Raw genomic sequence first — 15,098 nt, 5'->3', positions numbered from 1 at the left:
CTCCATTCTCTCCACTACAGAGTTGTGATGAAGGGCTCAACCCAAAACGTTGGTTCTCTATCTTAATCTTTGCTACATAAAGGACACTGTTTGACCTGTTGAGTTTCTCCAGCATCAACCACAGTGTCTGTAGACTTTTTACACTTTAAGCCATAACTTGACTTGTTAAGTAGCCATGTTTGTATTTTTGGCTGGTCCCCTGCACCCTGAGAATCCAGACAATTACCATCTGCACTAGGAGACTAGTTGATCACTTCCCCTTCTCATTTGATAACATCACCAACAAGAAAGCCTGTAGATGAAAAGTTTTGGTGCGGCTGGGCTGGACCCAAGAGAGTGGGGAGCAGAGACGCAGCTCTGCAGGGCTCAACTGCCCAGTACTAATGTCTACAGCTTCATACAGGCTTTAAGGAGCAGTTGATGTTTGTAAGTAAAATCTGAAACCGTAGAAGTCTGTGTTCAAGACAGTGGTGCCTAAGCTCGGCAGCGGTCGAGAGGGGTTGCAGACTCTGGGGGAGCAGAAGACCATGAATGCTGAATATTCATTAACGAATGCTTGTATCTTTCTCACAGCTCTTCCATGTGGCTTACATTCTCATCAAGTTTGCCAACTCTCCCCGTCCTGACCTCTGGGTTCTCGAGCGGTCAGTTGACTTCGGAAGATCTTACAAGCCGTGGCAGTACTTTGCTCGTGAGTCTCACTGAATCTTTTTTTGGGTTCTCACCATTACTTCCTTGTTGCTGTTCAAAATTAGAGTTCTATTCCTGTTCATGCTATTCCTGAACCCTGTCCCCACATCCCACCTAAAATGTCTGAGATGATTTGAGAAGAAAGCTTTATTGTACAGAGACTTTGATAGATAGATGGAATCGGGCAGTGGGGAGACAAGCCCATTTGACTGATGTCGTCCCATTGGCCTATATAAACATAGAACATAGAACAATACAGCACAGTACAGGTTCTTCAGCCCTCAATGTTGTGCCAACCCATACATTTCTTCCTAAAAAAGGTACTAAACCCTCCCTACCTCATAGTCCTCTATTTTTCTTTCATCCATGTGCCTGTCTAAGAGTCTCTTAAATGCCCCCATTGTTTCAGCCTCCAGCACCATCCCTGGCAAGGCATTCCGGGTATCCACAACTCTGTGTAAAAAAAACCTTACCCCTGATGTCTCCCCTAAACTTTCCTCCCTTAACTTTGTACATGTGTCCTCTTGTGTTTGCTATCCTGCCCTGGGAAACAGGGCTGGCTCTCCACCCTATTTATGACTCTCAGAATCTTGTAGACCTCAATAGTCTCCTCTCATCCTTCTATGTTCCAAAGAGAAAATTCCCAGCTCTGCTAACTTTGCCTCATCCTGGTAAATCTCTTCTGCACCCTCTCCATAGCTTCCTCATCCTTCCAATAATGAGGTGATCAGAACTGAACGCAATACTCTTAAATGTGGTCTTGCAACATGACTTCTCTACTCTTGAATTCAATCCCCCTATTAATGAATCCCAGCATCCCATATGCCTTCTTAACTATCCTATCAACCTGTGTGGCGACCTATGGATTTGCACCCTAAGGTCCTCTGTTCATCCACACTCTTAAGTAACCAACCATTAACCCTGCACTCAGCCTTCTGGTTAGTCCTTCCCAAATTTTAAGTTTATTTGACATATTATACAGTCAAGTCAAGTTTATTGCCATCTGATTGTACAAAGACAACCCAATGAAACAGTATTCTCCGGTCTTCAATGCAAAACATGCAGGCACACAACCAGATAAAACACACACACAGAAAAACAATACATATACAAAACTAGTATTTCATTCGTACGTACAAACCAGTAAATAAATAGTTTCATGAATGTGAGAGACTTGGAGGGTTAGTGTGAGCAGTTCCTTGGATTGTTCAGCATTTTCACTGCCCACGGGAAGAAGCTGTTCCTCAACCTGGCTCTGATACTCCACTAAGAAAGGTTTTCATTTGAGTAGGGGCAACAAGTTATCTCTAACATCTGTACAGCTGTGTAATTTACACAGTGTTGGATCAATTAGCACCAAGTAAGGGCAGCATGAGAGCATTGTTGTGGGGTTCATTCAGAAGCCCAATGGCTGTGTGGATGAAACTGTCTTTAAGTCTGTTGGTGTGTGATTTCACACTCTTCTCCCTGATGGGAGGAAGGAGAAGGAATGCTGGAGAAACTCAGCCGGTAAAAGAGTGTATATAGCAATGATAAAGACTCATAAGCAACGTTTTGGGTTTGAGCTCTTCATCATGGAGGGAGAAGAGAGTGTGTCTAGGGTGTGATGGGTCCTCTTATGTGTCAGGTGCCTTTCCCAGACAGTGGGAGATGTAGATGGAGTCTGTGGAGGGGAGATGCTATGGCATCCTACCTCTGGTGTTCAACATCCATCTACAAACTGAACTCACAAAATTAGATGCCAGAATTAAATATTAAAATTTAATTTAGAATTATAGTACGGTAAATGGCCCTTGCAGCCCACGAGCCTGTGCCACCCACATACACCCATGTGACTCATTAACCTACCAAGCCCCCCATATGTCTTTGGAACATGGGAGGAAACCAGAATGCCCACAAGACACTCATGCAGACATGGGGAGAATATACATTATAGACAATGGCAGATTCGAATCTGGGTAGCTGGCACTGTGATACCATCATATGCTGACTGTAAAGATGGGGCAAGTAGATCTCAGCCAGTTTTAACAGGTTGCCTCTGGACTCCGTTTACTGCAGATTCTAAACGTGACTGCGAGGACATATTTGGAACAAGATCTCACAGGCGGATTACAAGGGACGATGATGTCATTTGTACAACAGAGTATTCACGGATTTTACCTTTGGAGAATGGGGAGGTAAGGATCCCAACTATGATCAGGATGCCTGTATAGAACAGCCAATCAGTGCCTCAATGCTGAGATTCAAAATGGATGTTTTTATGGAATGGATCACCCTCAGAGGTGGGACCGTATTGGGAACGAGCTAACAGAGGAAACTGTAGAAGCAGGTCAAATTATTGCGTTCAGAAAGCAGATGGATAGATTTACGGATAGAAAGGGGTTCGGAGGATATGGACCAAATGCAAGTGTGAGATTAGTCCAGAATGCTTTGAAGATTTTGACCTATGGGCCTGTACTGTGGGGTATGACTCTACAACTCTACAACTGGAGGCTTTATAAGGCACTGGTGAGACCTCACTTAGAGTATAAAGAGCAGTTTTGAGCTCCTCGTTAAAGAAAGGATGTACTGACATTGGAGAGTGTTCAGAGGAGGTTCACAAGGATAATTCTGAGAATGAAAGAGTTATCATATGAGGAACATTTGACAGCTCTTGGCCTGTACGTTGGAATTTTGGAGAATGTGGGGGGGGGGGAGGGGGGATCTCATTGAAACATTTTGAATGTTGAAAGGCATGAACAGAGTAGATGTTGAAAGGTTGTTCCCATGGTGGGAGAATCCAGGACAAGAGGGCACAACTTCAGGTTTAAAGGGAACCCGCTTAGAACAGAGATGCAGAGGAATTTCTTTAGCCAGAGGGTGGTAAATCTATGGAATTTGTTGCCAAAGGCATTTGTGGAGGCTAAGTCATTGGGTGTATTTTTTTGTCACTTTCTTCCAATTTTCTTTTTGTCATTCACTTCCATTTCTACAGCCGTTTCTCATTCTTTCACATTTTCTAATCTTTTCCCTATTTCTGTCATGACCAGCTCCATTCTACTCACCTTTTCTTCTGTACTTTTCATTCTTCTTTTCATTTCACTAAATTCTAATGTCAACCATTCTTTTAATGGTCTCATTTGTTCTTGAATTTTTTATTTATTTATATTCTGTCCATCTATTTTACTTTCTGTTTCTCTGTGCAGAATTTGGTCTACTTCTTCCTCTTCTTCTGTGTCTGCACCTGTGTTTGTGTCCTCTGCTTCTTTTCCTTGTATCTGTGTCTCTTCTGACTTTCCTGTTGAGTTGCTTGCCTCACTTTGCTGGGCTTCTTCTTGCTTGGCTTCTTGCTGTTGGTCCTCTTCTTCTGGGCTAGTCATCTGTTGGGCCTCCTGTTGCTGTTCTTCTTTTCTAACTCTCCCTTTCCTGTTGCTTTCCTCTTCTTCCAGCTGAGAGCCCTGGTGTTCTTTTCTCCCCATTGTTTTTACTTTTTCCTTCTTGGGTGCCATTTTCTTTCTTTTCTCTACAACTTTATCTTTTATTTGTTATGTTTTGTGTTTCTTGAACTTTGTATTTTCTTCACTTTCTTTCTTCTTTTCTAGAGAGGGCTGGTATTCTCCTACCGGCCACGACTCCATCACGTGACTCCTAGTCATTGGGTGCATTTAAGGCAGAGATTGATAGGTTCTTGATTAGTCAGCGGCATCAAAGGTTATGGGTAGAAGGCTGGGCCGTGGGGCTGAGTGGGAAACTGGATCAGCTCATGATTGAATGGCAAGGCAGACTCGATGGGCTGAGTAGCCTATTTCTGCTCCTATGCCTTCTGACCTTAAAACCCCATCATCCAGGCACCATTCAGTTGAAAAGGGGACCTGATGGAGATTGAGGTTTAGGAGAAATAAAAGGTTTTGACATGGAGGGAACATTTCCAGTTGCAGGAAACCAAAACTAGATGAACTTAAGGAATATTCTCCAAGTGAGAGAGTATGGAACTTGCTACCATATGGAGTAGTTGATACGACGGCAGAGAGGGATTTGGAAAGAGTTAGGTCAAAAGTAAGTTAAAGGAAACTTTTTTACAGAGATGGAGGATTACTGTCCAGTGGTGAGAAGAGGAGAAATTCATCAGGTCATCTTGGATATGCTGGATCAAGGGATAATTCTATGAGCAACACACAATGTGCTGGAGCAACTCAGTAGAAGGCGATGGAGAGTCAACATTTCGGCTGGAACCCTTCATTAGGAATAGCAAGAAATGGGCAGACCCCTGAATGAAAAGGTGGTGGAAGGGAGAGTGGAGAAGCATGGGTTGACAAGGGGATAGGTGGATAGTGGTGGGATGGAGAAGAATTGAGAAGAAAAGGAGGCAAGAGTCGGGAGTGGGCTGAGGAAAATGCACTGCAGTAGGGAGGACTAGATCATGGAATGGAGGGAAGGGATGGGGAGCTAGATGCAGGAAGGTGTGGAGGATGGGCAAATAATGAGGGTGGAGGAGAGGAAAGAGAAGGCAGGAATGGGAACAGAAAGATCTGAGACAGCAAGGAGGAGTGGGTAAGAAAATGTGGTAAGGGAGGAAGATTCTATTGCTCAGTTTGTCGTGCTCTAGGTCAGCCATTCTCAAGAAGGACCCATGAGGGGTGGGGGAGCGGGGGAGGTCACGTTTAAGTAAAAGCCTTGTTTTCTTTTCACCTCATGTAACATAAATATTTTTTGTTTTTGATGTAGTTGGGGGGAGAGAAGTACTAAACATGACTGGTTATTAGAGAAGAAGGGGCTATAAACTTTGAGCAGAGTCCTCTGCGGCAGGGGTGGGACATAGCCAAATAAAGGTTGAGAATGGCTGCTTGAGAGCAGATTCCCTGTAAGGAGGCAGGTCCCACATGAGAATTATGGATATGTAGGGAAAGAACCTAATAAATGGGAGCAGGAGGTGCTGTCAGGGCATTGAGATTAATTGGAAAGGTCTTACAAGTAGCTTGTATCGGACATGAAAGGCCAAATAGCCATTATATTTTGTACATTGGGCCATTGCCGGGTTCCAAGGGCCCATTCTCTATGCCTCCTTCCCTCTCCTGTTTAACCTGTACCCCTGCTGTTTAATCCCTCTCTCACTTGCCCATCAACACCTCTGATCCTTTTTTGCCAATAGTCCACCCACTGAGGGGGCAATTCATGCTGGCCCATTAACCCCTTGACCCCGCATGTCTTTGGGATATGGGAGGAAACTAGAGCACTGGGGGGATCCCATTTGGTCACAGGGAGAACATGCAAACTCCTCTTAGACAGCATCAGAGTCAGGGTTGCTGGAGCTATGGAGTAGAAAAAGTAACTGCTGTGCTATGTTTCTTAAAAATTAAATTTGACTGTTCCTCAATCCATCTCAATTGCCCCAGTCCTGACTATCTAGGACAATGTTTTCCACAGATTGTTGTATCGTTGGTGAATGGTCGGCCAGGATCTGCCATCTTCAACAATTCTCCAGTTCTAAGAGAGTTCACAAAGGCTACGAACATCAGGCTTCGATTTCTGCGGACAAATACCTTATTGGGTCACCTGATATCCAAGACTCAACTAGATCCCACGGTCACTCGAAGGGTAGGTGCTGTGCTCACTCGATGCGGAGGTGTCAAGCAGAGTCTTTGTTTGAGGACCTGGAGGCTTCTCCTGGGGGATCTTTCCCACCATTCCCTCTTGGAGGGAGTGGCCTGGTGGTCTAATCAGAGGAAGCTGTCAATTACATTCTCACAAGGGCTTTGGCAGCTGGAGAGGCCTCATCCCCAGTGTCAAAAAACACTGCAGATGCTGCACATCTTAAATAAAATGCACAAACAGAGCAAGCCCTTCAGCCCACAATGTTGTGCTGACCTACTTATCCAGACTGGGGAAATCAGTAACCAGAGGACACGGTCTTAAGGTGAGGGCAGGAAAGGTTTAACAGGAACTTGAGGGGGAACTTTTTTTTTTAACAGAGAGAGTGTTGGGTGTATGGAACAGGGTGCCAGAGGAGGTGGTTGAGGCAGGTACCTTTGCAATGTTTAAGAAAAAAATTGGATGGATACATGGATAGGATGGGTTTAGAGGGATATGTGCCAAATGTAGGCAGGTCGCACCACTGTGAGTGGTACATTTTGGTTGGCATGGGCAAGTTGGGCTGAAGGGCCTGTTTCCACTCTGTATGACTCTGTGACTCTATAACTACAATAGTATACTTAATTGAAATAAAAACAACATTAAATGCAAAAAAAATGGATAGGTAATAATTATTGGCAGTTCTCCTAGTATTTTGTAACTGGGCAGACATTAAAAATAAGTCAGTCCTTCTATGTGAGTCATGTTCCCTTGAGTAGAACGAATAGTCTCTTTCTTAAGGATTGAGCCACCTCCATATATAATGTCATGTTTGCAGCTTTCGCCCTTGTTGTTCTCGCTGATTTGTCAAATATTGGATCTAAACAAAAATTGAAATCACTTCCAATCAATATATTTTGTCTTCCCCCTGTGGTTTATAAAAAAATATCCTTCATAAAGATTTTATCGTCATAATTTGGGACGTAAATGTTCATAAACATCCATGAAAAAAGTTTACCAGTCTCTTCCCTCAATTCCTTCCTTCACTCCAGTGATTTGGACATTATTTTGTCAACTAAAGTTCTCTATATGGTCATTTTTGTCAAGCAGTCTTTGTTTATCCGACTCCCATTCTTTGGTTTTTTTTTTTCTCCCAAAGCCTCAAGTTTTTCATGCGTTTTTGTCAAACCCATTCTGTCCATCAGATCTTCAACAGTTTCTTTTATTTGGATCATTTTCTCTCATCACCATTTCAACACATAAATTGGTGACGCAAATTCTCCATTTTTTCCAGAATGATGCTCAATTCTTGTCCTGATTCCCCAGTTTTACCTGGTTCTGTCCGTCCCATCACCATTTTTGTACTGCTCTTTTTCAGACATTCACCTGATGTTCCCGGATGAATCGCAGCTTCTTCAATCTTTGTTTTCAGCTGCTTTGGTTTCTTCGTGCTAGTTTATCCATTTTTGATGAAGAAAATCTTGATTTTCTAGTTTTGACAGTCTATTTAATATTCTTCAAGGAGAGCTCAACCAAAACACGTCTGTCTAAGTCCTTCGCATGGCCATGCCTCCCCACTCTGTACCAATTAATCTCTCTCTGTAACTCTGCACTCCTGTACTGTGGTTTGGGATGTCCATCTGGAATGTTCCAAAACAAACTTTATCATGGCACCATGATAACAGTAAAGTTGAACTTGATTTGGCTCACTCAATAATCTGGGCATCCAGAATGCAAGGTGAGTTGTGACCCAGTGCTGGAGACCAGAGTGCTTGCATATTTTCCAATCCCTTTCAGCTCACTTAAATATTTTAAAATTAATAACATGGTAAAAGCTGATTCTGGCCATTGAGACCTGTGCTGTCCAATTACACTCAATTAACCCCATATGTTTTTGAAGGGTGGGATGAAATCGGAGCATCCAGAGGAAACCCATGCAGGTCATGGGTACAAACTCCTTACAGAGAGTTCCAGATTTGAACCTGACTCACTGGTGCTAGGCCTCTGGAACTGGTTGCCACAGGCAGCTGTTGGGTGTATTTAAGGCAGAGATTGACAGATATTTGATTAGTCAGAGCATCAAGGGTTATAGGGAGAAGGCCAGGGAGTGGGGTTGAGTGGGAGGCTGGATCAGCTCATGATAGAATGGCGGAGCAGATTCAATGGGTCAATTGGCCTACTTCTGCTCCAATATCTTGTGATCATAACCTGGAGGTCTCCCTCCAAACCACACACCGCCCAGATGTTGAAATAGGATGCATGGTTAGTGTAGCGGTTAGTGCAATGCTGTTACAGCGCCAGCGATCAGGATTGGGGTTTGAATCCTGTGCTGTCTGTAAGGAGTTTGTATGTTCTCAAGTGTCTGCGTGGGTTTCCTCTGAGGCTCTGGTTTCCTCTCACCATTCGCAATGTACCAGGAGTTGTAGGTGGCAATTGGGTGTAATTAGGTGGCACGGGCTCTTGGGCTAAAAGGGTCTGTAACCATGCTGTATGTATGCATGTATGGATGTAGATCGTTGTGGCTTCACAATCTCCGGGTTCAAGTTCTGGAACTCCCTCCCTGTCAGTTCTGCATATCTCGGTGAGCACAGAGATTCAGGAAGGCAGCTCATCACCACTCTCCCGTTAGACGCTGGCTCACACACCCCTTGAATGAACACATTAAAAAAAAAGTCTGTTAAAGAAGGAAACATGTATGAGTACGAATAGGAATTTCGTCCAAAGGTTTGGAAGCTTACTGGCCCTGACCCATCCGAGATGATCAAAAGTTTTGTGAAATGCATGGGGGTGTGAAAATAAATGACACCTTTTACTCTTTGAAATTTAATTATTCAGCTTGATCCAGTATTTTTTAAAGTTAGTCATTGACCAGAAACTCTGTCCATTCTCCCAGTATTATTACAGTATCAAGGACATCAGTATCGGGGGTCGGTGTGTTTGTAATGGACATGCGGATACTTGCAAAGCCCAGAACCTGGAGAACCGCTTCCTGTGAGTAGTCGTTCAGTTTTCCCTGTGCTGTAGAACACCATCAGTATTACAAGTGAAAACACAATGCTGGAGAATGTAAGGTAAAACATCATGAGATGGGAATGTGTAAGGAGTTACCCTGTGCAGGGCTGTAACAAGAAGGGGAGGTGTCCTTGTACTCCTGTTAGGTAAAACATCATGAGATGGGAATGTGTAAGGAGTTACCCTGTACAGGGCTGTAACAAGATGTGAATGCATCCTTGTACTTACAAGATAAGAGAGACATTGATGGATTGAGAGGCAGGAAGCTAGCAGGGAAAGGATAGCAACAGTTTTAGTCATTGGACAAGTAATGATATGATGATGTTCTAAGCATGTATCCAAGGGTATAAAAAATCACCATTTTGCTGATAACGGCAGAATGCATTCTCCGATTAACATTGTTAGTCGCAAGTGTTACAATCCGGTAATAAAGAACAAAGAACCCTGATTTCGACTCATTCTGGTGTTTGTCTCACTCATTCATGAACAAAGCAGACCTAACAAGAATCAGCAGGTCAAACAGTGTATTTTATATCTTCTTCTTTGGCTTGGCTTCGCGGACGAAGATTTATGGAGGGGGTAAAAGTCCACGTCTGCTGCAGGCTCGTTTGTGGCTGACAAGTCCGATGCGGGACAGGCAGACACGGTTGCAGCGGCTGCAGGGGAAAATTGGTGGGTTGGGGTTGGGTGTTGGGTTTTTCCTCCTTTGCCTTTTGTCATACATAACCAACGTATTGGGCTTGAGTTCTTCATCAAGGCATGTAAAAATGTTGGCAGGGGTCAAAACAAAATGGTGATGGAGGGGAAGGAGCAGGGGAGGAGCATGGTCCCACAGGCAGGAGGTAATAGGTGGATAAGGAAAGATGAGCACAGCAGTAAACGGGGAGGATGGATGGCTCTGGAAATAGAGAGGGAAGGGGCTGAAGAGCTAAGGGAAAGAAGAAAAAGGGAAAGGGAAGGGAGGGAGAATGGAGAGTAGGTTAACAGAAACCAGAGAAGGTCGGACTTGGGGTCGGAGGAGGCAGTGAGTCAGCGCCTGGTGTCGGGTGAGAGGAGGAGGAGCCAGGAGTTAATTGGGGTTAATTGGTAAGGGCTAATAAAAGGAGTAGAAAGGGAGGGAGTGGCCAGCGAGGAGCAGTGCAATGAGTGAGTGGCCCAGTGAAGGAGTGGGGACTTGGGACTTTGGCTCGAGGGACTTTGGTGAGCAGGGGCTAAGAAGGAGCTCCTTGTGTGGAAAGGTTTGAAATAACATATTTATAGTAAGAAAGGAGGAAATGGAGTCAGTTGGGGTAGTTAAGTGCTCCATTTGTGGGATGTGGGAAGTCAGAGACACCACAGCTGTTCCTCACGACTACACCTGCAAAAGGTGCATCCAATTGCATATCAACAGTGACCGTGTTAGGGAGCTTGAGCTGCAATTGGATTAACGGAGGATCATAAGGGAAGCAGAGGCAGTGATAGAGAGGAGTTACAGGGAGACAGTCACCCCTAGAAGGCAGGAGTCAGGGAATTGGGTGACAGTGAGGAAAGGAGGGAGAGCGCCAGTGCAGAGTACCCCTGTGGAAGTGCCCCTCAGCAACATGTACTCTGCATTGGATACTGCTGGGGGGAAAAGCCTATCGGGAACGAGTCATGGGGATCAGGTCTCTGGCACAGGGGCTGCCCCTGAGGTTCAGAAGGGAAAGAAGGATAAGAATAGGATACTTGTAGTTGGGGACTCATTAGTCAGAGGGACAGATAGAAGGTTTGTGGGATGAGATCGGGGATCCAGGTTGGTCTGTTGCCTCCCCGGTGCCAGGGTCAGGGATATCTCTGATCGAGTTCATAGCATTCTGTAAGGGGAAGGAGAACAGCCAGAAGTCATGGTCCATGTGGGGACCAATGACTTAGTTAGAAGTGGGGATGAGGTCCTGAAACAGGATGATGTGGAATTAGGTAGGAAGTTAAAAAACAGGACCTCCAAGGTAGTAATCTCTGGATTGCTGCCCGTGCCACGCGTTAGTGAGGGTAGAAATAGGAGGATGTGGAGGATGAATGCGTGGCGAAAGAGATGGTGTAGGGGGCAAGGGATAAGATTTCTGGATCATTGGGATCTCTTCTGGGGAAGGTCGGACTCCACTTGAACTGGAGGGGGACCAATGTGCTGGCAAGCAGATTTGCTAGAGCTGTGTGGGAAGGTTTAAACTAGTTTGGCAGGGGGGTGGGGAACAGAGTGTGAGAGCAGTGTCAAGGGAGCATGGCCACCGAGATAGGAAAAATAATGATAACAAAGGTAGGATGGAGATTAGGGTAGAAGGAAGAAAAGAGAATGTATGTGAGGGTCATTCTCTGAAATGCATATATTTTAATGCAAGAAGCATAGTGAACAAGGTAGATGAGCTTAGATCATGGACAGATACTTGGGGTCCTGATATTGTGGCAATTAGTGAGACCTGGCTACAGGAGGGGCAGGACTGGCAACAGTATTCCAGGATACATTTGTTTTAGATGTGATAGATCAGGGGGTAAAAAAGGGGGAGGAGTTGCTCTGCATGTTAAGGAGGACATTACTGCCGTGAGGTGGCAAGATGGGCTGGAGGGATCGTCCAGTGAGGCTGTTTGGGTGAAATTGAGGGGTGTATTACAGACCACCAAATGGGCCAAGAAAATTAGAGGAACAAATTTGTAGGGAGATAACGTATATGTGTGAGAATCATAAGGTAGTGATCATGGGAGATTTTAACTTCCCTCACATTGATTGGGATACCCATACAGTTAGAGGGCTGGATCAATTAGTAGAAGAACTGACTCTGGACAGTGTAATTCTAGATCTCCTGTTAGGTAACAAGCTAGGTTAGGTATCGGACATTAATGTTGGAGAACAAATTGGGTCTAGTGATCATTCTCTGTTAGTTTTCGGGTAGTTTTAGGGAAGAACAAGGAGGGGTCTAAAGTTGAGGTTCTGGATTGGAGAAGAGCAAATTTCGAAGGAATAAGAAGGGATTTGGGGAGTATTGAGTGGGACAGGATATTTTCAGGTAAGGATGTAAATGAAAAGTGGAGGATATTCAAAAAAGAAATTTTGAGGGTACAGAGTAGATATGTCCCAGTGAGGATCAAAGGAAAGGCTGGAAATCATAGGGAGGCTTGGTTTTCGAGGAATATTGGAAATTTGGTTAGGAGAAAAAGGGAAGTGTACAAGAGATATAAAGAGCAGGGAGCTGAGAATTTGAAGGAGGACTACAAGGAGTGTAGAAGGAATCTTAAGAAAGAAATTAGAAAGGCCAAAAAAAGGCACGAAGAGGCTTTGGCAGACAGAGTAAAAATAAATCCAAAGGGTTTCTATAGGTACATTAAAAGTAAAAGATTAGTGAGGGATAAAATTGGACCCCTTGTAGATAGTGAGGGTAGGCTGAGTGAGAAGTCAGAGGAAATGGGGGAAATTTGAATGATTTCTTTGCCTTGGTATTCACTAGGGAAAAAAAATATTGTACCAGTTGAAGTAAAGAAAAATAGTGGGGAGGTCATGAAGCATATAAGGATAACCGAGGAGGTAGTGATGGCTGTGTTGAAAAAGATAAAGGTGGATAAATCTCCGGGACCGGACAAAATATTCCCAAGGACACTCAGGGAGGTTTGTGGACAGATAGTGGAGCCATTAACAGAGATATTTAGGATGTCACTGGCCACGGGGGTAGTGCCAAAGGATTGGAGGGTGGCGCATGTGGTTCCGCTGATTAAGAAGGGGTCAAAATGTAAACCTGGGAACTATAGGCCCGTGAGTCTGACGTCTGTAGTGGACAAGTTGATGGAAAGTGTTCTGAGGGATGGTATTTACAAATATTTGGAAGTACAGGGATTGCTAGGGAGTAATCAGCATGGTTTTGTCAGGGGTAGATCATGCTTGACAAACCTGATTGACTTTTTCGAGGGGGTTACAAAAAAGGTGGATGAAGGGAAAGCTGTGGATGTTGTCTATTTAGACTTTAGTAAAGCTTTTGACAAAGTTCCCCACAGGAGGTTAGGAAAAAAGGTGGAGGCATTAGGTATAAATAAGGAGGTAGTGAAATGAATTCAGCAGTGGTTGGATGGGAGGTGTCAGAGAGTAGTGGTAGAAAATTGTTTGTCCAATTGGAGGCTGGTGACTAGTGGAGTTCCTCAGGGATCGATCCTGGGTCCACTATTGTTTGTTATATATATTAACGATCTGGAAGTAAGGGTGGAGAATTGGATAAGCAAGTTTGCGGATGATACAAAGATTGGTGGTGTTGTGGACAGTGAGGAAGATTACCGTAGATTAAAAGGTGATTTAGGAAGGCTGGAGGTGTGGGCTGAGAAATGGCTGATGGAATTTAATACAGATAAGTGTGAGGTGTTACATTTTGGAAAGGCAAATCTTTCTTTTCTTTTTCAATCTTTTTATTATTATTATAATTTATAAACACGGAAAGGCAAATCTAAATAGGTCATATGCATTAAATGGTAGGCTATTGAGATGTCGATCCTTGCATCCGATGAAATGGTACAGCCGAGATAGGTAAACTGGTTGACCGTTTTGAGTTTTGTGTGCCCGATGGAGATGTGGGGGTCTGGTAGTCATGGTGGGGAGATGGCTGATGGAGGACCTCAGTTTTCTTCAGGCTGACTTCCAGGCCAAACATTTTGGTAGTTTCCGCAAAACAGGACGTCAAGCGCTGAAGAGCTGGCTCTGAATGGGCAACTAAAGCGGCATCATCTGCAAAGAGTAGTTCAAAGAAGAGTGCCTTTGGAAGACTACACAAAAGGGTCTGGAAAAACAACCAACTGAAAAACCTCACAAAGATTAGCGTATACAGAGCTGTTGTCATACCCACACTCCTGTTCGGCTCCGAATCATGGGTCCTTTACCGGCATCACCTACGGCTCCTAGAATGCTTCCACCAGCGTTGTCTTCGCTCCATCCTCAACATTCATTGGAGCAACTTCATCTCCAACATCGAAGTACTCGAGATGGCAGAGGCCGACAGCATTGAATCCACGCTGCTGAAGATCAAACTGCGCTGAGTAGGTCACGTCTCCAGAATGGAGGACCATGCCCTTCCCAAGATCGTGTTATATGGCGAGCTCTCCACTGGCCACCGAGACAGAGGTGCACCAAAGAAGAGGTACAAGGACTGCCTAAAGAAAGCTCTTGGTGCCTGCCACATTGATCACCGCCAGTGGGCTGATGTCGCCTCAAACTGTGCATCTTGGCGCCTCACAGTTCGGCGGGCAGCAACCTCCTTTGAAGAAGACTGCAGAGCCCACCTCACTGTCAAAAGACAAAGGAGGAAAATCCCAACACCCAACCCCAACAAACCAATTTTCCCTTGCAACTCCTGACTCTATCTTGTTTTGTCTAGAAATGCCCGTTAAAATTCTTTAAAAGTTTAGATAATTTCAGTGCTGTTAATTGAACTTATGATGGTGCAATTGGTGGAAAAGAGCAAAAAAAACCGACAACAGATCATCAAAAAACTACATTTTTCAAAAGTTCAAGTTTTGGAGCCTACCTACAGGAAAGACACCGGGACTCAGTGTGAAATGGATCCCAGGAGAGAGGTACAGTGTTCGGATGTAGAGCTCTATGTTACATCGGTAGAGCCCCCTAAAGAGGGCGCCAAACTGCCTTTAGAACAAAGAGTTACTCAAAGGCATTTGTCAACTGTAGAGATGGCACTGCAAACTGCATCTCTTGAGATAGAAAAACCTATACAACTTGATGTACTGGGAGAACTTAATACATTATGGACCCCGGCCAGCGTCCTCCAGTCATTGCTGGAGAGGCTGTGGCTGCGGTTTCCACACGTAGTCATACTACAAGGAAGGCAACCAGAATGAAGGAAGGAACA

The 15,098-nt window shown here is 44.5% G+C and overlaps 1 protein-coding gene across 1 annotated transcript in view; it reads left to right on the top strand.

The window, feature by feature from the left end:
• Positions 1–552: 552 nt before the first annotated feature.
• LOC138753136 (laminin subunit alpha-3-like) overlaps positions 553–15,098 on the top strand; it is a 341,672-nt gene continuing 327,126 nt past the window's right edge. The window contains exons 1-4 of the mRNA XM_069915711.1: positions 553–691; positions 2,749–2,867; positions 6,094–6,264; positions 9,131–9,228. Of these exons, the coding sequence (XP_069771812.1) occupies positions 553–691; positions 2,749–2,867; positions 6,094–6,264; positions 9,131–9,228 (527 nt within the window). The remainder of the gene's footprint in view (positions 692–2,748; positions 2,868–6,093; positions 6,265–9,130; positions 9,229–15,098) is intronic.

The sequence above is a fragment of the Narcine bancroftii genome, chromosome 2 (assembly GCF_036971445.1).
Source record: "Narcine bancroftii isolate sNarBan1 chromosome 2, sNarBan1.hap1, whole genome shotgun sequence".
Taxonomy (NCBI): domain Eukaryota; kingdom Metazoa; phylum Chordata; class Chondrichthyes; order Torpediniformes; family Narcinidae; genus Narcine; species Narcine bancroftii.
This window is presented reverse-complemented; position numbering and strand designations above follow the sequence as displayed.